General features: G+C 41.9%; 2 protein-coding genes across 13 annotated transcripts in view; one reads left to right on the top strand and one right to left on the bottom strand.

Moving 5' to 3' along the window:
• Nucleotides 1–19689, top strand: part of LRTM2 (leucine rich repeat transmembrane protein 2) — a 733960-nt gene extending 714271 nt beyond the window's left edge. For all 4 annotated transcript variants that reach the window (XM_075210746.1, XM_075210747.1, XM_075210748.1 and 1 more), the window contains 3 exons: nucleotides 1549–1679; nucleotides 10030–10620; nucleotides 16238–19689. In XM_075210746.1, coding sequence (XP_075066847.1) covers nucleotides 1549–1679; nucleotides 10030–10620; nucleotides 16238–16668 — 1153 coding nt within the window. In that variant the 3' untranslated portion in view covers nucleotides 16669–19689. The remainder of the gene's footprint in view (nucleotides 1–1548; nucleotides 1680–10029; nucleotides 10621–16237) is intronic.
• CACNA2D4 (calcium voltage-gated channel auxiliary subunit alpha2delta 4) overlaps nucleotides 1–26913 on the bottom strand; it is a 141895-nt gene that overhangs the window by 41053 nt on the left and 73929 nt on the right. The window lies entirely within an intron of this gene.

The following is a 26913-nucleotide window of genomic DNA, read 5'->3' as shown; positions in this document are numbered from 1 at the left end:
GGATAATCCCAAGATTTGTGACCATAACTTATATTACAGCATCTTGTGCAGGAGTTTAGGATGAATCACGTAATGAATGCACTAGACCTTTATTGTCTATCACCTTATATATTGTGAGTTAAATCAATATCCATAGGAATGTTGTGTATCAATTTCCCGATTCCCAGTAAATTGATAGACGGAATATCTGTGTGTACTCTAAACCCACTGGAAGGAGTCACAAGCTGAGTAGGAGCCGGTCGAGTTTTCCTGTTTGTAATATTTTAGTTTTGTAGATGTCGTCTTGTACTCTGTGGTCATGACCCACAGTGTCTTATTTAAGCTTTGTGAATTATGTGTTGATTACTATAGAATGGGACAGGGGAGAGGGACGCTCGTTAGCTTGTGTTGGTAGAAGAAGACAAAGCTGTTTTCATTGTCCTCGTTCTAATGGAGCGGTTTTCTCTAAGCAGGAATATGATTTAAATGAGATGAGAAGCTTGTCGGAAAATGCTTGTGCACAGGTCTGTTCTCTTCAGCCTGAAGTACGGTTACCGGGCTGTAAAAACACGTGTTGCACTGACAATACCCGTGTGCACACACTCTGAAGAAAAATTAAAATGTATCACCACAAATGCAGCAGTACTGTCTACACGTACACTACAGTATTCCGCTACGTCCTTAAAGAGTAACTGAGAAATGATGTGGAGTAACTAACAGCATTATGCCGGGTGCTACAACTTACAATAATAACACCTGGTAATTAAATTGGGACTTATGCCTGAAATTGCCTGCTTAAAACACAGACAACTCAGAAACACACTGTTGCAGCCATTTGACAGATAGGTTGGATAAGGACTGACACATCTGTAGACACAGAAACAAACTGTGGACTACACTGACTGTTTCCATGGTAGCAGAGGCTTCTACTGAGAAGTTGTCTTTAACAGTCTGTCAAATGGCAGCAACAGTGTGTTTCTTAGATTTCAGCAGTTCATTTCCACCCAAAAGTTATACTAAAAATGCGGACAGATTTAGAGTTGGGAAGGGGAGTGTCTTGGCTCGACTCTAAATTAAAGCTGCAAAATCTGAGCTGGGCCACTCACGACTTCGCCTTAACCTTAATAACACCGACCACACCCAAATGTCTTACAGATGAAGTCCCCAGGTTGCTGTCAGCTATGAAGAATGCTACAATAGTGACTCCTTGGCTTATTTACAGAGCAAAACATCATCAAACACAAACACTACATTTCTAACAGCATGAGCGTTATTTCCTACAGGACAGATAACTACAAGTTCCAGCATGCCCATCTGGCATTTGGATGGACATGCTGGGACTTATAGTTCCAAAATACACAGTTTTGCAGGTCTTGGTTTTAGAGACAAAAGCGTCAAAAACAGGAATTAGGCAGCTGACACTTGTTGGGTGAGTTTCGTGGCATTTTTCACCAGGGGCAAATTAGCTGTCACTGGGGGGTGGAGCAGTCAGGTACTAGGCGTCTACTGCGTGTGCACATACATGTATAGAGCCTGCTGACCGTCTGTGTGTGTGTCTCTTGTCTCCAGCCAGCCTCCAGCCAGCGCTACCCTGCACAGACTGACCGATGTGAAGAGGGTACTCCCAGCGCTCTGCGTGCGTTACAGCAGGATGCGGGAACCAGCCAGACCGTTCTCCTGCAGATGGGCGCAGGGATCCTGTAAGTCACTTTCTCAAACTCTGTTTTTAACACAGACGTCACCTAAAGTGTGATTGTTAATACTAATTACCCCATAGTGTGTAAGTTTATTCAAAGTACCCCCTGATCTGAGCTTATACCGAGCCACGTATGCATTTAAAGTAATCTAAACTGATTCTTGTTCTACATTTTTAATTCTTTGCTTATAAATGTCGTTTTTTTGAGTTAAACATAACAGACTGAAGTATCCCCTTAATCTCAGACGCCCCTTGGTCACATAGACAGCAGATTACAGCAGACTGACTTCCTCACTGTCACTTAGGGTCTATTTATCAAACTGTTCTTTTTTAGTTTGCCCCATCTATTAAGGGGTTAATGCTAGTTATGGCCGGAGGTAACTCCAGCCAGTAACCACATTCACCTGGTGTCTCCTGCGATAACTCTCTCCATGCAAAGTGTTAGCACCCTCGATACCGGGAGATCCGTAAGTTCAGCCTCACTGCTCCCGCCCAGTACCGCGCAGATGTCCAGCAAACTCTCATTGATAAATTGCGACGATAGGTGGTTTTCTATGATGGCGATAAGCCGCGATAGCACATCCAGTACTATCACCCTGTCTTAGTAAATTGACCGGTCAGTAACAACTAATTGAGGTGACATAAACGCATTGTTGGTGGAAGGAGAAGGGCTGTCAGGACACATGAATTGCAGACACCGGAGGCTGCGCTGCAGGTCGCTGTGACGCACTCTGCGCCCTGGCATTGTAGCCATTGTGTCTCTACAGTGTGCGTCTGAAGTACGTGCAATAAAAGCCGTGAAGCGTGTGCATTTTATGCGTGTTTTGTTGTACACGGCTGACCTGACAATCTTAAACATTAGAGATTGGTGAAACCAATGAGATACTAAGCTGATAAAATAATATAATTATCCCTACAGCGGCCATCTTCCTTTTTTACACTGCAAGAATGTTTATGGCACCTCTCTCTCTCTCATTTGCATATTCTGCCATCGGCATTAGGGAGGGGCTACCAGCAAAACGCATAGGGAGGGAATGGATAGAGAGATATATCAGTAAATAAGATTATACAGCTGCTTTGATTTAGTATACTGTCATTATATGTACTTGTTATACAGAACGGGATTCTCTGTGCACCATTAGTATGCTGTAAAGTGACTTATATGGAAAACCATCTAAGAGGGCATCCCATCTTAGACAACTTTCTGTTATTGGCATCCGGGAGACCCTGGGGAGGGCAGAAGGGGGGGGGGGGGGAATCTTGTCATTTCTGCCCCGTCCCCGCGATGAAATCATCATTTTGGCTCCCAATGGGCAGGATGCGGGAGACTTGCCTGCTCTCCCAGGAGTCCGGGAGACCTAGCCAAAATTCAGGAGTCTCCATGACATTCAGGGAGAGTTGGAGCATCCCTATGTCCGAGACATACCGTGATCTGGTATAACAAAGTAAATATCATGGGAGAGAATGTTGCAGTAATAACTCTTAAAAAACAAATTATAGTAAAATGTCCCTTTTGCAGAAAAATAGACAGAAACTGGTTATTCTGGTCGTAGTCACAGAGACCGCCTGTGGGTGACGGCTTCGGCTTTTCCCACAGGTGGATAGTTTGGTCTGACACAGGACAGTTCTTGTTTTACATGTCTAAATGTTGGGCGCTATGTGTGTGATATAATCATTTTGAGATCTGACAACAAGTCAAAGGAAAAAAAAAATGGATGTTACTGTAAGACCGCCTAGGACCTATAAATAGCCACAAATGTGCAGAAATATTTAGTTCACACATATATTTATAAATCAACTCAAGGGCTGTTTTCTTAATTACCCTGCACAGGCAGAGACTTTTCTGGAATATATATATATATATAACTGAATATTATAGCAGGTCGCGAGCTGTTGGGGGTTTGTGTACACATTGTATTTACTGGTAGTTCCTGCAGATTGTGACATTAAACTGCGCAGCCTCAGATAGATCTGTAATCAGCACAATTGTTCCACTCGTATCTAAGTGATTTTATTTGCTAGCGAGTAAATCCATAGTAGGATATTTATATATATATAGTGTATTACTGCCCTAAATGGATGTGTTTCTCCCCCATATCTATGTGGCAGGTTGTCTGTCCCAGTCTTGGGCTGAAAGCTGTTTACAAAACTATTTGGCAGCTAAAACTTCTTCACTTGGCATCAGGGTGAATCTACAAAGTGGATCGTAGCTCTAAACCATCCAGAACAGTTCTGATTTGCAGACCCTATAAGGAGGCGGGCTCATGAGGAAGTAGGCGGGCCTCCACTGAAAAATGGGCGTGGTTGGGTGGTTGTGGTGTGAGTTGGGGCGTGGTTTGCACTAGTCAGAGGGTCGGGCTTATTTTGTCACAATTTTGTCTGAATAGAGTAGGCTTCAGAGCATTTAATGATTTTATGTATATACTTTAAAAAAATTGTAGGAGTCAAACATAGAAACATGGCCAGAAATGTTACTTCTAGTTTGCAGAACAATACTCAGCTTTGCTACTTGAGCTTTTTGACTTGTCACAGCCGCTGACTTCTATTTGTGACGGATAGGAGAAGAAATACTCCTTTAGGTTTCTAAATGAAGCTAAACAGTGTAAAATCTTGTGTGTCATTTAAGAACGCTTGGAACTAACCTGAGCATCTAGTTGGCTGAGCAGAATCTATATGTTTATGTACATTGTATTTCAATGACAGAAATATCTGCATGCACTTACTGTAAGTGACTGATATGGGGTACAGAATGTTTAAGGTCTTTTGATAAATACCTTCCCCGATCTTCAGGTAGAATGAAACCAGAGACATGTACAGCACTGAAATGGTTATTGGAACAAATGTTCAGTCTGTATCTATCTCTCTTAAGTCAGATGCATTTATCAGACGTCCGCGGGGGAGATGAGGCATTAAAGAGAAGCAACTAATCATTTATCTAATGAAAGATTCATACATCTCACTTGTGTCACTTTGAAGCTAAATAGGAAAATTCACAGCAAAAGGAGAAACGCTGTCTGTACCACCGTCCCCACCCCTATACCCTGGGGGTCCCCCACAGCCAGACGAGGTTGTCCCCAGAGTGGAGGCGCAGGAAGGTGACATTTCAGAACAGCTACAGTACAGTTGTCTAGGGTCATAACTAGGGCTGTGCGACAGGGATGAACGCCCAGGGCGCAACACCGAAGGGGGGCGCAGTTTAGTAATGTTTCAGGTTCATTCGGATAAAATTGAGGGCTAGGGAGGCGCTAGAATTCTAATTCACGGCTCTGCAGTTATCACCCACTCCCCGTCTCCGCACCTTGGACTGGGGGCTGTATAAAGGAGCCAGGGTAAAGATGGTGATACACCAGCCCAGAGACAAAATTATGGGTGACCATACTGGAGATGATCCAGATGTTCGTCTCTATGGTCCCTTCCGGCTCCACTGATGCCTGTTAGTGCACGGTGACTACAAACCAGGGGTCGAAGTGGAAATTTAGAAGTGGCGGTATGACACACCTCCCACAAACGCTGGACGATAGCGGTCATCTGTATTTACAGCCACGCCAATTTCAATAGAATCATTATCTGGAATCCTGGTCGTCTAAGGGCCACGGATACTGCAGTATTAGGTCAATGAAACAAATTAGAATTTCTGTAGGGCACGTGGGTTCAAATTATTATGTGCATAGTGTGTTGTTTTGATACAAATAACTGCTGCTATTTATGTGCTCTGCTCAGATTGCGAGAAAACATAAAGTTATCCAGGACCGCGGCAAGCTGGCTCAGGCACACGCAGAACTGCGGAGACTGTGCCAGCGATAAAACAAATCAGAGAATACTGATTTATAGGTCTCCTAATCTCACATGATCGGTCTGTTACAATCCAGTCGTCTGTCTCTAATATCATTATCTGTTACCATTAAAGGAATAAATATTCCATTGACAGGTGAGAGAGTCAGGATCTTATATCTGCAGACGCTGCCGGAGTCAATTCTGTTCGCAGACCACCCACCATCTCTAGAATACGATGTAACAACTGCTGTAAACGTAGCACATGGATTAAAGTCCGGAGCGTTCAGTGTACAGAGAGTGTACTATGGAAGTGTGTGTGTATGGGGGGTCGGATGGGGGCTGTAATGTGTGAGATGGTGGAGTTATAAAATATGAGAAAGTGAAATTGGGGATTATATTGTGTTCTCGGTTAACGTGTCGGGTTATAACAGGAGGTGGAGAATGAGGGGACTAAAATATGGGGGTATAATATGTGTGGGATTGAATTAGGGCAAACTCAGTCCTCAAGAGCTACCAACAGGTCATATTTTTAGGGTTTCTATCTGTAGAAACAGATGGGATCATTACTGACCCAGCCAAATGATTGACTCATCTGTGCACAATTAAAGAAATCCTGAAAACATGAACTGTTGGTAGCTCTTGAGGACTGAGTTTGAGCATCTCTGTAATAGGTGGTCTTATAATGTATAATGGGTGTAGAGCAGACTGTTTAGGGGAAATAACTGGGGGGAGTCATGCATATTGATACAATATGCACAATATATACAATCACACGCTGCCCGCACCCTCTCAGTAAACCGTGCCACGACAGGGCCCACGTCTCTCGTTCCTGCTCGTCTACAATTCTCACTTTGTAAATTATTTATGGGAACGATCGGGTGCTTATGGCGTCTCTTACACGGCTCAGCTTTCAGCTCTTAGAGATGAAATTATACCAGTCTGACTTGTATCCCCGACCGGGGGGCATCTGGTCCCATTGTGGGCTACCTTGGGCTGAGTCACTGGGCTACCTGCTAAAATTTGCCAACCAGCCCCCGCCAATCTCCCCAGATCATGACACCCCGCCAGTCCCCCCCGCCTTTAACCTGCAGCATGAAAATAACCATCAGGTGGCGCTGTAGTTCACCCTCTGTGGGTCCTCCTGCTAGAAATGCAGATTGTATCAGACGTTTGTGAGCCGCGCTCTCCATCTGAACCGCGCTTAGTCCCAGATACCGCGGGTATAAGAAGTATTGATCCTCTTTGGCAGTTTTCACATTTTTTTATCTAATTTTTTTTTCTTATATCACAGAATCAAAATAAATTTAATTGAAAATCCTTTCACTTATCAACACAAAACACTAGGTAGTGTCAAATAAAAAAAAACAACAAACCTTTTCTTAATTACAAATAGGTGAGTATTGTTTGGTTTTATTTTAATATTCAGACTAAACCCTGCTGCAATCAGAGGCTACAAATGAATTCATATTAATTAGCAGACAGCACGTTAGGGAACCTGCGGATAGTATGTTCCTCTCTCTCCAGATGTATATAAGGTGTCAGACCTTAGTAGATATTTATTATGTATTTCAGGGTGAGTGACAGCAGTAACAATGACCCCCGGGTCACGTCCTCTGGATGTGGTGTGTGTTACTCTGTAACCAGCTTCTGTCTCTCACACTTTATCCTCAGAACAATAAGATGTGTCCGTTCATTCATCATTAATCAGATGTCATTGTGTTGTATATTTATCCCCCAGTGTAGGTGCACACGGACAGGCAGGGAGTCTCGCTGTACTTATAGGTTAATGTAAAGGTATTATATTACATAGTATAACCAGTATATAGGGGATGGGGTGTGATTGGGTTTTAGGACGGGTTTGGGAGATGATAGAAGGTTTAGTGCTGAGATTTAGGGTGTGGAGAAGCTCAGTTGGGGCTCCCGTCATTTTGAAATGAAATAACAGGCGTGTGGGGGAAGAAGGGACATACTTTAATAGGGAAGACATGGGGGGGCCCAGGGAACTGAGATACATGGGAGATGGGCTATTAGTTTATGCAAGTGGATGCTGGCTGTAGTACAGCTGTGAGTGTACGGTGTGAGTGCACAGTATGTGAGTGTCAGTGTATAGTGAGTGGGAGTGCACCATAGGTGTGTGTGAGTGTACAGTGTGAGAGTATGACTGTACAGTATGTGAGTGTAAAGCGTGAGTGTACACTATGTGAGTGTACAGTATGTGTCTGAGTGTACAGTATAAGTGCGAGTACAGTATGAGTGAGTGTACAGTATGTGAGTGTAAAGCGTGAGTGTACACTATGTGAGTGTACAGTATAAGTGTGAGTGCAGTATGAGTGTGAGTGTACAGTATGTGAGTGTACAGTATGAGTGTGAGTTTACAGCATGTGAAGAAAGTGTGAGCGATCACGATGGGACAATATAACTGTGTATGGGGGTAGTCTGAGCATTTGTAGATGTTCCTGCTGTCTGCACCTCTTTTAGAACCAAATCAACTTGTCCCTATTTTCTGCCAAATTGTCCCTCTCTTGGGGCTGTTCTGTAAATCTGGGTGTGTTTATAAGGTATGTTGCTATGTGATTACTCCAGCGATACGGCGGATACAATAAAATCACTTAATCATCGCAATTTTAAAAAACAATTTGGCCTGAAGCGGTGGTGGGCCACACTGCCGGGGCTGTCCCCGATACGTCAACTGCCCCTCCTTGGCCGTTTTGGCACACGGTAGGGGGGTAAATGAAACAGGCTCAGAAGAGGCTCCCGGGGGGAGCATGACCTGCATAGCCCAGCCCCCTCACCTCTGGGACCGCCCCACTAAAGCTACTAAACGTTACCCTCAGCCAATCACAGGAATTGGTGAATCATCTTTTCTTGAGAGAGAAGTTATTGCAACATTTATTTGAATTTTAAACATGACGGATACAAATTGTTATTTTATGCTGTAAAGAAAAAAAATAACATTCTAAGCTGGGTGACCCCTTTAAAACTATATGCAACTTATAAGTCCCTCACTAGACTATGTCATGTGAAACTCTTCTTACTGTCCTGTGGTTTCACATAATTCAATCACATTCCGTTCTGTTATTCTCCTATTTTAAGAAACTCAAATAAAAACAGCTCTTCACCCAACTGGAAATGTCTATTAAATGAAAACATAGGGAAATATAAAACAATCTGCATGGTCACGGGACATTAATGGTAGATTGGAGGATTCAGTGAGGCAGATCTCTGTTCATTTGTCATCAGGAAAACCATTTATTTCTTCCATGAGTTAACGTTGCTCAGATGGGTGAGAATAGACCAAACAGAACAAAGGTTTATACATCTATATATAAATATATCTCACTTAGTATATTAAACATTTTACCTACACACAATGGAGCCGGTCATTCTGTATCCTGAACTAGCTATGAGAACAGACTATACATCCACCAGGACAGAGGGGCATCACCAGTATTAATCATTAAGTGCCTCTTCTAACCAAATTCAGATAATTTCATTTAAAAAGTGTGAAATCTACAATTATACAATTGTTTCCTCAATGAAACGGGTCATATATACGATCTTATGGGATGTACTTGATGTGGATCACGCTGATTTATAAGTAATATCATCATCAATTATTTATATAGCGCCACTAATTCCGCAGCGCTGTACAGAGAACTCACCCACATTAGTCCCTGCCCCATTGGAGTTTACAGTCTAAATTCCCTAATATACACACACACACACACAACGAGAAAGAGACTAAGGTCAATTTGATAGCAGCCAATTAGCCTTGTAGTATGTTTTTGAATTGTGGGAGGAAACCGCAGCACCCGGAGGAAACGCACACAAACACGTGAAGAACATACGGTTTGTTAACCAATCTGGGAGCAAGGTTTAGTAGGGTCTTGCTGGTATATGCCACCTAAATCATTATGGCCCTGATGCTGAGTTTGAACACATTTGCGTCCAAAACGCAGACACAAAACGCATTCACCAAAAAATACACATTTAAGTGCATATACTGAGTTGCACTCTATTTTTTTTGTTTTAGAAATGTGGACGTCCCTTTAAATGGATTATTCATTGTATAATTATTCTTTACTTATCCATCCACCCTCATCTACTTTACTCTCTGATTGTAACGGTGAGGAAAGAGACAGACTGAGCAAGCATTCTGGCAGTATAAACAGTACACTCTCTCCCAGTAGCTGTAGGTAAAGGAATAAAAGCCTGTACAATACAAAGGTTTCTTTCTCCCCGATACCAGTGTGGTTTTATGTTGGAACATCCAGCCTAGTACTGCAGAAGAACGTTCAATAATTATGCGATTAGATGGAGGTGTTTGACGTAGGATGACGTTGGTTCAGTTGGATAATGAGCAGGAAAAAGTAACTAAGATAAAGTGAGTAAACAATATCTTGCAACAACTGACAGTAATATTCTTGTTCTTTTGCCCTCTCTTTCTCCCATTCCTCTTTCATCTTCTTCTACATCTTCTCTTGGATCCTCATTACCTTTAATGTCAATGTGCCTTTAACTTCCTTCTCTTCATTTTAACCGCTCATCTTCTATCTCGTCCATTCTCCTCCGCTCTCCAGTCTTCGTCTGCTCTCTCTCTCTCTGTGTCGCCTCCTCCCTCCTCTCCTGCCCCCCATCTTGTACTTGTAACAGCAGCAGCATGGAGGTGGACTGCAGTGGGCGAGGGCTGACTTCCGTACCCCCTGACGTCCCCCCGGGTACCCGAATCCTCCTGCTCCTCAACAACCGCATCAGCTCCATGTCTGGAGGGACCTTTTCCAATTTGACGTCCTTACACCGTCTGGACCTCTCCAACAATTTCCTGGACCAGCTGCCTTCGCAGCTTTTCGGGGAGCTGGGAAACCTTACAGAGATCCGGCTGCGCAACAACAGTATCCGTAGCCTGGAGCGTGAGCTCCTGCAGGGCCTGTTGCAGCTGCGCAGACTGGACCTCTCCCTCAATTTCTTGTCTCTGCTGCCGCCTGGGCTCTTCGATGACCTCCCGCTGTTGCACTGGTTGTCTTTACGCTCCAATCGGCTGCAGAACCTGGACAGGATGACCTTCGAGCCTCTGGGCAGCTTGGAGAACATCCAGCTGGGGGACAACCCCTGGGAGTGTGACTGTAACCTGCGCGACTTCAAACACTGGATGGAGTGGTTCTCTTACCGCGGTGAGTGACAATGTGACGGGGAACAGCTCGAATCATTCCATCACTGTATGATTTATTTTCTTCTAAATTAATCAGTCACTGACAATGGATACAAAGTAACATGCGCTGTCCTGGGCTTTACAAGGGATACATGCTCTAGCCAGTTAGTTTATATCATAGCAGAGCAAATAGCAGCAGCAGCAGCTATTTATATAGCGCCACTAATTCCGCAGCGCTGTACAGAGAACTCACTCACATCAGTCCCTGCCCCATTGGAGCTTACAATCTAAATTTTCTAACACAGAGAGAGAGAGAGAGACTAGGGTCAACTTAATAGCAGCCAAATAACCTACTAGTATGTTTTTGGAGTGTGGGAGGAGACCAGAGCACCCGGAGGAAACCCACATAAACACGGGAGAACATACAAACTCCTTACAAAAAAGGCCATGGTCAGGAACTGAACTCATGACCCCAGTGCTGTGAGGCAGAAGTGCTAACCACTGAGCCACCGTGTTGCCCCATTGTGGCTCACAAGCACACCATACACACCTCAACACCACCACACCCACCCCATCACCACCATCACCCACACACCCCTCCACCACCATACACACCCCAACACCACCACGCACAACCCATCACCACCATCACCCTCACACACACCCCATCACCACCATCACCCACACACCCCTCCACCACCACACACACCCCTCCACCACCACACACACACCTCATCACCACCTACACACCCCTCCACCATCATACACACCCCAACACCACCACATACACCCCATCACCACCATCACCCACACACCCCTCCACCACCACCACACACACCCCTCCACCACCACACACACACCTCATCACCACCATCACCTACACACCCCTCCACCATTATACACACCCCAACACCACCACACACACCCCACCATCACCCACACACCCCACCATCACCCACACACCCCTCCACCACCACACACACCCCAACACCACCACACACACCCCAACACCACCACACACACCCCATCACCACCCACACACCCCTCCACCACCACACACCCCATCACTACCGACTCTATAGGGCTTCTTTTTTTTTTTTTTTTTACAAACATTGCGTTGAAGCAAAATAGACAGAATAAGCTAAGGGTTATAAAGTGACATCAGACAAAACTTAAAGGGTAACACCACACAGAAATGGTGCCTAATTGAAATCATTTTGCTGGGCACAAAAATTAACTCCCGATACTTGAAATAGGACATTTTCCTGAATTTACCTCCTTAAGATTCAGAAACATACTGTTGCTCCCATCTGGAAGGCTGTGAATAATTAAGGCTCCTTAGGAACATCTGGAAACATGGTAATACAAGGAACTGTATTGATTGTTTCAATTTACAGATTTTGCTAAGTGATGTCAGTTCTCTCACAATCTCTATATAGCAGCAACAGTCTGTTTTCTGAGATTTGGACAGACAGTTTCAGGCAGAAGTCATATTTCAAGTATCAAAAGTTATAATTATAGTCTTATAGCTTTAACAGCCAGCATAATACTTTTAATTACTAAAAATCCTTTAGACAAAACCCCATAATGTCCCACAAATTGAAATGTAATGTATCATTGTAATGTAATTAGTAAGAAAGATTTCAGTTATTTATATATTTTTATTTTATTTTTTTATATTTATTTTTATTCTTTTTTTTCCCAAAATTGTGATGCTTTGTATTATCTCATAACTACCTGAAGTTACAGCTGTCTATAGAAAGTATTTAACGGACCTCAGCAGCAGTAGCAACGGTGACACCTAGAGGTTAGGAGGATGTACTACACTCCCTTAAAAATAAATGTTGCCATTTCTTGATAAAATTTGTCAGATGTATCGCCGGACAAGTTAGTATAAATCCTAGCAAGCACTGGTTAAAACCATTAATTCCACAATGTTAGTCATTCTAGAAATGATTAATCTCTATGGTTACTTCTTCCCCCATAGACACTAAATGCAGATTTGCCGTTCAGTACGAGCAACGGATCTACCACAGAGATCATTCACTTCTACAATGGCAGGTGTTATGATTGTGACATTTTAACAGTATTTTTTCAGGTATACTTCTGGATAATGAATATATGGAGCTTTGGAAAGACCTGTGTGCATTGAAAACCTATTTATTCAGTTTAAAAATGTAAAAAAAAAAGGTTGAAATATTCTCCCATATAAGATCCAGTTACTTCTGTTTTCCAGATTTAAGAGTTTTGTAAACAAGTGTCATTGTGTTATAAACCTGTTTCTTGTCACCGGGAGAATTATGTGCTCAGTCTGTCACAATATACAGTATGTTATGTTACAATCACGGCATCTGTTACTATAACTGAACGATTCTTACGTGGATGGAAATATTACTAGAGAACGACGCGCATGGAAAACAATGTGTAGATTACTGAGAATAATTAGGGTGAGCGATCAGTCATCATCGCTCATTAGTATGAAATCTATAAGGGCCATTTACAAGCTGCAGAAACCGTGGTTCTGCCAGGTCTCCAATGTCATTGGAAAGTGTACGGGTTTTGGAAACACCCCCATGTAGTCAATCTGACCCTAGTTTTGCAAGTTAGGGGACGCACAGCAAAATGCAGTAAAAAAAAAAAGTCACATCAGTCCAATCTACTAACACTTTACGTCCAACCCCTTTACTAACATGTCTGCCCTTCACCTAAAATACTCCTTGTTTTAGCTTAATTTATGTTTGTAATTATTAGATTGAGGGGCCATCGTGTCTATATTACATGTGACACCTAGAAAGGACCTCCCTCCATCCACCCAATTCGTCCCATCGGGGGGGAGAGAAAACTCTGACCTCTCGCAGATACAACCATCTTGGGCTGCAAATTCATTCGCTTTCCTATAAAACCGGGTGGAATTGCGTAAAACTAATCTTCTGATGTGCAATAACAGAGCATGTTTACTGCGATTTGGAAGTTCAGTAGTTATTAATGACCATTTTATCTCTGTATACACATTGGGTCTGATTCACTAAGGACAGTAAGGCAAAAAAATGTGTAAGTTTTTTCCTGGACAAAACCACGTTACAATGCAAGGGGTGCAAATTAGTTTATTATTTTGCACATAAGAAAAATACTGGCTGTTATTTCATGTAGCACACAAATACTTGATAGCTTTATTTGTACACTGAAATTTAAAGTTGATCTAGGACATGTCCTACCCCAACTATAAATCTGTCCCCACATTTTAAATTTACCTACCCTCCGATGCAACATGGTTTTGCCAGGGTTCAAAGTTACTCAATTTGTTTGCCCTCCTTTACTTAATGAATGTATTTGTGATGTAATTCATAGGAACACTGGCCACTACTTGCAGTATTTAGGGGCTAATGGTCCTTTACTATGACCTGCGAGCGCTTTACTCAAAAGGGATCGATTAGTATTCCAGCATGGAATACTAATTGTCCATATTATTCATTTGTCATACTAGAACCATGTTAAATTCTGATGCACATTTGTGCAGCTGTAGACCCAGGAAATGCCCCGTTCTGCCCTATAAACAGCCCTAACCTTAAAGAAGAACTCTACCTTCACATAACTCTTTTATTCCCACAGAATATTATATCTTGTACTATCCCAGGGTAATAAAACAGATCTGATTGGACAATACTATTATCTGCGGATTCTCCTTTAAGACTAGTAATAAGACATTTGTTTTCTTCTAGTATTTTGATTTACGTTACTTAATATATTACCTCATATTTCAAACAGTTTTCCTGTCAGAAAGTAATTATCTTTCCTTCCCCCTGTGCAGCCAGTGAGGCTGAACATTGAAAATGTAAAACTTTTATGAGCTTATTATTATTAAAGATATTTGATCCTAGTTACAGAGCAAATAAACAATCTACTTTATTACTGAACTAAATAATGCATGGGGGAAATAATGAAATGTTCATAAATACCATGTACTTTCCTTGGTTAAAGCAGACAAATATCTTGTCAGTGCTTCTGTATTTTGCATTAATCCATAGCAGTAAAGAAGTCTTCAGCAGCCAACTTGCAGTCTCCTAGGTAACATGAAGGAGCCAGAGATTTATGGATTTGCATCTGAGCAGTTTTCCTATAATGGGCGCAATAACTTGCCTACACCATTTGTGAGGGCGTTTTTATGGTTCTATACGGCAACAGAACCCCTACTGATCGACTAATATGTTGGAAAGGACGGGGGTGTCAAGAAAGAGGAAAACCTTTTCAGAAACAGGGCAAATTGCTACATTTTTACCTCCAACATCAATTTACAAACCCAAAGAAAATAATATATATTATATGCATATATTATATATATATATATATATATATATATATATATATATATATACACTGTTGTAATTATATGCTATGTATCTTATTTTAATTATATATGATATGGGTTATGGGCATTCTGAGTGTTAGAAGTTAGGGGAAGCGTAGACTCAGTAGCGCAGTACATTTTTATATAATAACGTAACCAGTGATCTACGGTGCTGGATAAACTAACAAACTAAACTACAAATTGCAAAAGAAAGAGACTTATAGGGGCATATTCAATTGTTTTGAATCCCCGTGGTGTTAAAACTATTACAGTTATTACGGTAATAGTAAGCTGGATTTCAGCTCTCCCTGAGCCGCGAGCTGAAATCCAGCAAGAAAACTACAGCAATAACGGTATTTACGTGCACTATTACCGTAATGATGGTAATAGTGCACACGCCACGAGATTTTTTGCGTTTTCGCCAACAATTGAATATGCCCCACAAAGTGTTTGTTATTTTCATTATTCTCCTAGGACCTGAGTGATTAAGGAGAGCAAAGCATAAAAAAGGAATAACTTTGGACCTGGGCAAAACCATGTTGCATTGGAGTGGGAGGTAAATTTAAAATGTGTGGACAGATTTATAGTTGGGGTAGGGCATGTCCTAGATCAACTTTAAATCTCAGTGTAAAAATAAAGCTATCAAGTATTTGTGTGCTACATGAACAGCCAGTATTTATCTTATGTGCAAAATAATAAACTAATTTGCACACCTTGTATTGTAACGTGGTTTGTCCCAGAGAACATTTTTTTGTCTTACTTTCCTTAATGACTCAAGCTCCTAAAAAATTCATGAGCCATCAGGACTATCCTCATTCAATGTTTCTTTCATACATTTAAATGTGTTTTACTTTATTGGTAAAACTGTGCGTACAATGGCTTTTCGCAAAAGGATTTGTAGGAGTGCACCCAACACCACCTTACTCATTATAACCCTCCCCCCGATCCACACAGGCCCTGAACCACTGTAGACGCAGGCGCTTCATCCGCAAATTCTGGGGCTCCCCCATACAAATGGGCGCAAATGTGTAAAAATAGGTGGACGACTTCTCAGGACTTGCGCTGCTCTGCGCAGTTTTGTAATTTTATAAATTGATCTTAATATATCAAATAGTTTTGAAAAAATTATATAAATATTTGCACATGATTTCAGCTCTTCATCAAAAGAATGAAGAAGCCTTAAGGATATTTTTTGGGTCCTCCCTAAGAGTTTTACTAACTTTTGCTTTTATTATTTATTACTGGTTAAGCTGTTCTTGTCTGTAATAGTCGTGTCCACATTTTGTCTCTACAGGAGGCAACATAGACGAGCTGCAATGCACCCTACCCAAGGAACTGCGGGGGAGGGACATACGTACAGTCCCGGTTGAGATGTTTAGCTACTGCTCACAGTTGGAGGATGAAAACAATTCAGGGCCAGCAGAGAGGCCGGCTCCGCCCTGCACTAAGACAAGTCCCACCCACGCGGTGCCAGAGTTGGCGTCAGACTGTCCTCAGAGGCAAAGGTATCGCCCAACTAGTGTTCGGAGAGCCATTGGCACCGTGATAATCGCTGGGGTGGTTTGTGGTGTGGTCTGCATTATGATGGTGGTGGCAGCAGCTTACGGATGCATCTACGCTTCCCTTATGGCAAAGTACCACCGAGAGTTGAAAAAACGTCAGCCCCTTATGGGCGACGCCGAGGGGGAACAAGAAGATCAGAGGCAAATCTCGTCTGTTGCATGAGTAACGCACTCTAACGCTACCACAAGTGGCTGCTACAACGTATCTAAGTTGGGGAGTAAGAGGTTGCAACAAGGTGCACCCTAATTCAGCAGCAAAGTAGTTAAATAAAAAGTCCTATTTAGCAACCTACAAAGGGTGCAAAGCAAAAGCGTTCAGTCATGCGACATCGTATTCTACAGTTCGTGGAGCAGGGATCTGGGAAGACAACTAAAACAAAACTGAATCAATCTTTAGTTGCAACTGATCTGATGGAACAAAGAATGACACTGTCCGGATTTACCAGTGCCCCAAAAACATAAATGTCACAAGGTCTTAAAAAAGACAATACATCCAAAAACATCACAAATCTGACTGGATGGACAAGAAGTCAAGCACTTTTGTGGGTGCCGAACAGAACCCTTCAATACAAATTACTGCATACAAATCGAGGTGCAAAGGAGTGTGAAAATGATTAATATTTTGGGACAGAACACTTAAAACTCCACCTTTTTAACCGTTTGACATTTTGATTGCCGATAAGCTTGTTTCCAGTTTCTGAGCTGATGGACGAGTCTGATCTCGGAGACCTGTGCCTAACGGTAGATCTGATCCCCAGCAATAAGATCTGAGCAAAGCTGAGATCACCTGTACAGTACGGCAGCTGTTACTGAAACTCGGAGACAATATATTTTTCTGGTAATTATTTCTGCAACTCCAGGTCGTAGCCTGCCCCACTCACTGTCCACACAGAAGCTGCAATAAACCTGATGATCCCCCACCCACTCATTGCGTCTCAGTCGAAAAAGACTTTTTCTTGTATTCATTTGGCAAATAGTTTTGTAGGTTTGGTTTTTTTGGACTGATGTATGATATAATCAAGGGTGTTTCATAATGACCCTCCTGGTTCCATCATCAGAGGCTGCAGGGGCTCAAATACTACAGTGATTTATTTCAATCATCTTTAATGCCACTTTCCACATGTCGCTACCACAATGCCGTGGGCTCAGCTTCCAGCTGTGCGGCTCTGAGTGACTGAGGGCAGACGCGGAGCTACCTCTGGCTCCGCAGCGGACGTCAAACGCCAACTCCCAGAATGCATTGCCGGCTAAAGAATTAATAGTCACTGTCAGAGCATGCTGGGCATTGTAGATCAAACTTAGCTTTAGACCCACAAGATGTACAGTGCTGATTGACAGCAGATTAACGACTAATGAAGAGCACTGCGCTTATCTTTACCAGCGTCATGTAAACATACAGTAAACATGGTTGGACGACTAAATGGTTCTGACCAAGGATGTCACTTCTTTTCATTTTGTTACATCTTCATTTCTCATATTCCTGGATCATTGTATTTTTTTCTTTTATTTGTTTTTTGTTCTTTTTGAGTGGAGGGTTTTAAAGATGTCATTTAAGAACAATGTCTGCCGTTCAGTTGTCTCTGCTTAATCGCTACAGCTTTGAAATGACTGACAGTTGTCTCACCAGTCTTGATATATGAAAGCTGGGACTTTTAATCATTCACCGGTTGGAAGGAACCGCGCCTCAGGTCACGCCCACCTCTTCCCAGGGCCACGGTGCGCAGTAGCGGCTGATACATTTACAGAATAAGGTGAATCGTGGATACCTACCAGACGCAACCTGTGGTTTCGTACACTGTGTGATTTAAAAGTTGGTGTATTTTTTTCCCTCTTTAAATAAGCACAGAACAGTATGACATAATATGGAAAGAGACTGGAATTTACGTCATTGTAAAACAATATATTTTTATATTACATAGGATAGATTTATTTGCCTCACTCCTCAGTTGCTCATCCATTGTCCAAACCCCCACCGTCCGTCTTTACAGTGTAAGCCCAGAAGAATGTACAGTCTGTGCAACTGACGCACTTTATATAAGGTAATAATATTATATGTGGTACCTCATATATTAGAACCCAGAATTAAAGCACTTAGTAACGTAACTCAACTTCACTATGATTTAAGGAAAATTACCCTATGTTTGAAGGGGAAATGAGTCCCTTTCTTTCCTCCTCAACACACAATGGGAGAAAGCGATTTTATTGTTCATGAATCATAAGTTCTAGCGAGCTGATAGGCTGCATTGTGAATATTAGTCCCGTCCCCCCAACCCCAACATGTCTGTAGGCAACTGGCAAATCTATAAAAACAGATATTTGTAACCCTCTACATACAGAGGTGGACACCTACATGTTATAATACAGTATAATATTCAAAGTAATGGAACTTGGGTAGCGGGTTGAGAGTTTCTGGTTTGGATCAGTAGTGGCCAAACCATGGCCAGTTCCGGATTCAAATTTGATCAACTATGCTTAAACAGGCATATCCAGAAACCCTGGACTGATGGTATACATGACTGAGCACCAACTGTTCCTCTTCTAAATGTGACCTGTTCTAGATCTGGGCCATAGCTTCACGGGGCTGTTTTATTAAAAATGCAAAAGAAGCATTTGCCACGAGCCCTTAGGTCATGGCACCTACCAACAAATATCTTAGTAAAGGAGAATAGAGAGAAGATATGAAAGAGCTTGTATCTCAAGAAAAGACAACTTGTTGCAAAGTGGATCTGCAACTTACACACAGCGGTGGTAGGCATTTTGTGGGCTGAATCAGTATACCGGCTATCAGTGGCTAGGAACGAGATACATCAATGAAGCATTGCTTAATATTCTGACTAATATTCATGAGGTCTGACTAAAATTCATGAGTGTGACTAATATTCATGAGGTCTGACTAAAATTCATGAGTGTAACTAATATTCATAGGGCCTGACTAATATTCATGAGTCTTGGCTAATAGTCATGAGGCCTAATTTTCATGAGTTATTGTTTCCTAGTGAACTGTTGGCTGCATTTGCATGAAAATGTAGATGACAGATCCACTTTAAATGGGGAGTTTCAATTTTTAATTGAGTTACTTGACCACAATGATCCTTTACACGAGGAAACATAAAAATAAAATTAATAATTGTTTTTTACTGCTCCTGAGAAAATACTGATACAGCAAGTGATATATTCTTGGAGTATGGTTCCTAAATCCCATTTGCTTGTGGGCTACTGTGAATTTTTTAGCTATGGTGGACAGAAAACAAAGAGGGGTCAAACTGTCCCCCAAATTAGCAGTGGCATTGTCAAGGATGTCTTCCTCTGTACTCTGTCTGCATAATCATGCTGTAATTAGACTTAATTTAAATTCATGAGAATATAGTCAGTGAATTCACTAGGAACCAGTGACAACACTGAGGCATGAGGCACAAATAAACAAAGTGCCTCTTGCCTCAGTGACCGGATAGGCTGCATCTTCATGAATACTGGTTCAGCCCACAGCACGGCCGCCTTCACTATTTATTGGTGATAGCTACGCTTTAAGATGCTCCAAAAGAATGTAAGCTAGAATTGAAGAAACAATGATGCACTAGAGGAAATCAGAACATGCTGCTGCATGAGATACAATGTATACAACACTGACGTGATCTGAGTGATAATTATGTTGCAGGGAGAAACGGGTCATTGATCCTGGGTGAGTCACATTGCAGGGACACTGCAGAGGAATCACAACCCCTGCCCTCCCCCCCTACACCCTGCCCACCCTGTGTGTGTGTCATATGTGTCGGAGGGGCACAGGATTCCAAATTATTACAGTGGTGGAGGGTAATTCCATGAACTTGTGCTTTCACTCCTATTAAAGATTGTATTTCTGTACTTTTGTGTGCGCGCTTCATTTATTTTTATGTTTTATTACAAGTAACGATTTACATGGATGACGGTGACTGTTGGACCTCCTTATAATACAAAGGAAGGTTGATTCTACAGTCAAACATAAAAAAAAACCATATAAAAAGCTCTTATCAAAGATTTGATTAAAGGAGAACACAATCTAAAGAATAAAGTTGTTTGACATGTTCAGAGTCCCACCTATTTATCTGGAACTTGATTATTAATGTCCCACTCTAGTCAGTGACTTGTTTTTAATTCATACAATCCCCCTGTTGTCTGCCTAGAAATGTCAGTCTATGCTTCAGCATTTAGAATATAGCTCAATGCCGCAGACTTTGACAAAGGTCTTCCATCATGGCAGCTTTCAGTCTGTAAAGGCTGAAATTATTGAACTTATAAAAAGGGAGCTTTAACTTAGAAGGAATAAGTAGGTTACTCTCACATTTTGAGCCTCATGTAGATTTTAAAGTAAACCCAATTACGTAGCGTAAAATAGGAATTTCCAACTCAGCATATTATGTATAATATGTCTTTTTTTCAGGGCAATTTATGCCTGCGTTTTACAAAGAAATTGTGTCTGACTCTACATGAGGCTCTTTGTGTATTTTTATAAACGTGTGTGTGTGTGTCGTGCAAATGTTCTATTCAGTAATTTTTTTACTTTTGCACTATATTTACCAATCACCCTGCAACATTTTCTATCGCAATCTGCCCCTGCAACAAGTGTTGAAAAGCTGATATCATAGGCGTGCAGGAACATAACAGAGAAAATTACAGTGTAGCCAAAACATGGCAGCCTTAAGACTGAAATAAAGTGTTCAGATGCTCCTTGTTGTAGGAGACTGGTGAGAAATTAGTGCTTCAAAGCCAGCAACGCGATGTATTTGCTGTGGGGGTTTTAGCCTACACCTTTGCGATTGTCTGGTAATAGGCCTCATTCTGAGACCATTTAAGACATTTAAATTGAGGCTATTTTTAAACCTAACACTTTTTGTAAAAAACAACCGATGTATAATATTTGTCCACCTGCCAAGATCTGTTGTAAGGAATGAGTCAGTGTAAATAGTCAAAAGCTTAACTGTAAGCACTCAAACTTTCAACTTTGCAACATTGTCGTATATGCCTCAAGGAGACTTGTTTTGAAAAGCATTAATACGTGCTGTATTTCAGCCATGAGCCAATAACTAAACAGCAAAGACCAGTTAATCTTATCAGTAATGAATGATCTGCCCATTGATGGAAGCATCCATGTTGTCATCATTGCTGCATATCACTGACTATTGATCATATGGTGATTGACAAATTGTCCTGGATGTGAACCCACTGTGCTGCCAGGGATTGGTGATACCACCTCTAATAGGAACCACAATTTTCCAAGGGACCTCTGGATTTAAGTGATAGGTGTCATTGTGGCAAAACCAAAAGTCGCCACCCTCAGAACTGGACTCACTAGGCAGCATCTGTCTATACAGAAATATAAAACAGGAATCATATGGGCCAAGGTCAGGACAGGTATAACAAGCCAAGGGTCTGGGTCATATATAAATGATCGGAGTCGAGAACAAGCCAGGTCAGTAAGAGTAAGCCAGACAAAATAGTACTTAAACATAACAAAGACTAACTAAGAACAGTTGCAGATAGTTTAGGTAGAACGTGTCCAACATCACAGGCATGCCAACCGAATAGTTACTGGGAGCTCCCAAACCAGTGCGAATATATAGAAATCACTTATACAGACGCTTGTCATGATGGATGAGCCTGCAGTGGATGGAACGTAAAGATGGGTTTGTGATATGCAGCAAATTATTGTTAACTTAATTTACTTTGAAGTCATTTAGCCGTCTGTTAACATATATTCTTATTATAAACACTTTTTGTTTGACTGCACTTATTTCTCCCTATTAGAATGAATTATTCCGATCAAAGTAACATAGATAATTGTAGTAATATTGGAACAGAAACACATCGAGATCACGCTGAGACTGCTTTCATTTAATGTAATAATCTAATAAGTTTGATTGGTTTGGGTCAATTATTAATGAGGAAAAACATTACAGAAGGAGCTGGATAATGATTTATTCAACTTTTTAAAGTTAGTGTGGTTACACTTTATGTGCCATAGGGATCTCAATGGTACAAGGGTACTCCCACGATTGAGTGATGTATCATTCAAAAAAATGATTGCGCGGTAATGGCACGTAACCACACCCCCAGATTTAGTGTAAAATGTTGCCAGCAGGTGGAGCTGTTGTATTCAGATCATATTATAAGCTCGATGTCGGACAGGAATGACGAACGTCCTCTGCTCCTGTCGAACTGGGACTATGACATCATAACACAGAGCCAAACTCCCAGCCAATCACTGACTCTGAGGAGCTGCTAGCGTCTACCCCTCCATGACAGCGGCTGGTTCTCAATGTGGGGGCATTAAAAGCATTGAATTAGTTAGACTGTATCATACATTAAATGGTTTATGAGACCCCTAAACCATGATAGCCAAGGCAACGGTCTAGTACGCTTAATAGCAGTGCTGGCGCTGGCCACACACGTTATATCTTTGACCAATGTCTGACTGTTTCCAGTCTGCTGTGACACTCAGCCATGCCTCGTGTTTTCTGTAACAGTATCGTACAGTACACTGTACTATGCTGCCATGTGTCTAGTTGTGGGTAGATTCTATACAGCCTCTATATATAGATCTGTGTAGGTGTTTCTAATGCTAAGATCTACGATTAATATGTAGTTATCTCAATTCTCTGCATTTTTGGTTAAATAATCTAAAAATGGTCATTGCATAATCCTAATTCAAGATAAACGTTACATATCAGCACTTTTTGCCGGTTGGTTCTTTGTACATAGACATCGATCTTACAGAGCTGCCACTGATTTTCCAAGTTCGCTGTGGACTTGCTCTGGGTCGTTGGTGGAATCTGATTCCCTCCTGGCGCCAGTCAGGATTATTATAAACCCCTCAGCTGTATGTGCTCATTGCCTGTGCAATAGTATTTCCTTGGTGTTTCCTAGATATCGGGTCAGCTACATTTCTTGACTTGTTTGTTAGTCAGCAGCCTCGTGGTAAGTAACTCTGGGGGACCTAAACGTGTGGACATATTACAGCGGGATCCAATTTTCCTTGCAGGGTCCTCTGGTGGAAACCCGTAAGGTCCAATAGACTAGGTGCCTCAAAGATGCCAATGTCCATTATAGAGGGTCCAGGTTAACATGCTGCATTCTGGGTGGTTTTTGATGAACCTATGAGTGTGACCATGTGTCAGCATGTCTTCTACACACGGAAGAAAGGCCATCAGTCAATACGCCATTCCGTTCCGCACTTTAGTCTTTGAGGTCAGCTGCAATAATGAGACATTTATGGCGGTGTGCTTAATTGACCAAATAAATGATAAACTGCCAGGAGTGATCTCCAAACTGGTCCCGACAACCGATTTTTTTAATGTGACCAAGATAAACGTTTCCGAGAACGTCAGTTGGAGAAGTCTCGAAGAACCAACTGCTTTTGTGAAGTTCCCAACTTTCAAGGTTCATTGTTACCACTTTCTTCCAAAGAACCCAACTTGGTCGCCCTCTTATTACCATGGAAGAACACACAGGAAGATGGCAGGAGACCCTTTGATTTTACTGTGGCATCAAAGGACATTTTCTGATTAATTGTACCCAGAAGGGATCTATACCCAGAGCCTAGGAAAGCTCAAACCCCTTTTATCTGTATGAACCCAACCAAAATGTCTTCAATTTTGATGTTTCGGGAAAGTCTTTTACAGTTCCAACTGTGTGGGATTAGCCACATATTGGACTAAGAGTTATTTTATTCAGTTTTGCTCCTAGATGTATTTGTCTCAAAATACAATCTTGGATTTAGGTTCCTGTTGTCCATTCTCCTGTTCTGCCTAAATAGATTTCACTTCAAGTTTCTCCTTTATCCAAAAACAAAATGACCAATCCCTGTAAACTGCCCATGAACTCTACATGGTGGGAGAATTGTGGCACAGTGGTGAGAATTTTCGGATCCATGTTTGGGACAAAGCCAGATCGTCCAGAGGAAATACCTGCACAGCCCAAAATCATTAATTGGCTATTGGTGAAACTAACATGCGTGTGTGTGTTTGTTGAATTAAGATTGTAAATTCAGGTGCCATCTCCGCACACACGCTATGTGCCGGTGACGGTCACCTTCTCTGTTTCCCGGACATCCTGATGCCAAGCAACTGGACGCTACTTCCGGTTCCCTGCCAGAAGTTTGGGTGCATGCGCCCGAACATTGCGTCTCCATTGCTAGGCAACAGAGATGCCAGCAGCGCTTCCTGTGGTTGGTCAGAACATCTGACTGCCGATCCCACGTCCACCAATGACAGGCAGCCATTATGTATTTAAACCAGACTCTGGCACCACTGGGGTAGCAGAGTATCTAGGTCCCTAGACTCCAGCACTTAGCCTGTTACCAGTGAATGCCTGACTGCTTGGATTCTGACCCGGTTCTGCCTGACTACTCTTTTGGATCTCCCTCTGGACCCATTCTGATTTTGGCCTTCTGATTCTGCTCCTGCGTACTCGTTCGATACCTGAATTGCCCGCACAGTTTGACCTTTGGACTGCACGACTACGCTAGTTCACCTCCCTTCGCTGGTAGCTAACTGGGAGGGCGGCAAACCTGCACGTCTCTGCAGCAAATCCCAAACCCCCTTGCAGGGGTCCCTGGCGAAGACCTGAGTCGTGCTTAGACTGCTCGCCTCCTCGCTTAGCAGCACCAATACTGGCAGGTAAGACCTTCAGAGCAAGTCTGTTTGTGACAGGACTGATGTGAAAGATTAAAAAACATTCTCTGTAAAACGCTGCAAAATATGAAGGTGCTGCATAAATAAAGATTGATTACAATAAGGGCCTATTTCATCAAGGTATGTATCTGCCAATTTTAAGCATATCGAACGCAAAATCACTCTGCGCATACACAGAACCGGACCATATGGCAGTAAACGTGGCCCTGTACGCTCTGTCTTCAGATGCAAAGGACACTAACTACAGCCAGCGATTTCGGGGAATGAACGTGGCGGTGAAGTGGTGTTTTGCCGTAATCAATGTACAGTAAGGGCGTGCCAATCGCGAGCGAACGCAGCCTCATTCGAATCCAGCACTGGGCATCTCACAGTTACCTGTTTCTCTGCCGTATCTCTTGCTCCAACTACAGGTCTAGCCTAAGTCCTGATCCGTAGTGATGCCAGTATCGTATTCATGCTATAACATGTGTTTGTAATCAGGAGCAACTGTAACAATGTAATTTATGTTCAGTAGCCAATAAGATCATCCTAACAAATGTATTTAATCTCATTATTTTATTACTGTTTTACCACTAATGCCTCTATTATTAACATGTGACATGAATTCAATATTATTTTTCTTTCTGTGCATTCTTTGCAAATTTATAATCCACATAGTTATTGTCATCTCCTGTCCTTTCTCTTTACTTTAAACGTCTGTTGTAATAGAGAGCAGTGGACAGACGTCGGTATTCATCAGCGCACGTATCTTCCGATCCGCTCCTTGTAGAACTTGGGAGCACGCTGAGCCGATCTACGTGTGTCTTAGTAGCAGGACTGCTCTGCTTACATAGAGGTGGAAGCAAGGTGACTGGTTTGAGGGAAGCTCCTTGTCAGGTAATATGTAAACAGATCTCCTGCCACTATCAGTACCAGGTGACGCTATATACTTGTCTACTGCAGTTATCATATACAAATAGTGGTGATCCAGCCCCCTTAAGAAAGATAAAGGGTGTTCTCACGATTAAGACCCCTTCCACTGGGAAGGAACAGATGGGAGATTATACAGAAGATTAAATTCTCAGGAGCTGAGAGCCAGCGCTCAGTCTGACAGCGCATCCTCGTTGCCATGACAACCCGAAATCCACCAGCTCGCTCAGCTGCGGAGGTCACGGTGCACAGTCAGGATTCAGAGAGACAGATAATTCATCTACATCATCCGAATCACCCTCTATTGTCATCATCATCAGCGTTTAGTCATATAGCGCCAACAGATTCCGTAGCGCTTTACAATTGAGAACAAACATTAATAAAACAATACTGTGTAATACAGACAGAGAGATAAGAGGACTTACAATATTTATATAGCGTTTCCCATACAATATATATATATATATATATATATATATATATATATATATATATATATATATATATATATATATATATATATATATATATATATATATATATGGGAAACGCTAATGAAAGGAGTCGACCAACCACTGTATGCCTTGCATCGGGTATTTAGCTCTCCCTATCCCAAGTATTTATAAGTGTGTCTGTGTGGAGTAAATATATATAATATATAGAACTGTTCTTTCTTTAAAGATCGTTGTGCATGAAACTGTAGCAAAATATCTTCTTAATAATGACAACAGACTAATATACAGGTTTCTTACTGAAGCGTTATCAATGTGTCGTATTGTCTATGAAATGAAATACAAACAAATAATTTGCAGTCTGAGTTGGTTTTGTAGCAA

This window comes from Mixophyes fleayi, chromosome 4 (assembly GCF_038048845.1).
Source record: "Mixophyes fleayi isolate aMixFle1 chromosome 4, aMixFle1.hap1, whole genome shotgun sequence".
NCBI classification, from domain to species: domain Eukaryota; kingdom Metazoa; phylum Chordata; class Amphibia; order Anura; family Limnodynastidae; genus Mixophyes; species Mixophyes fleayi.
Note: the sequence above shows the minus strand (reverse complement) of the source record. Positions and strands in the feature narration are given on the sequence as shown.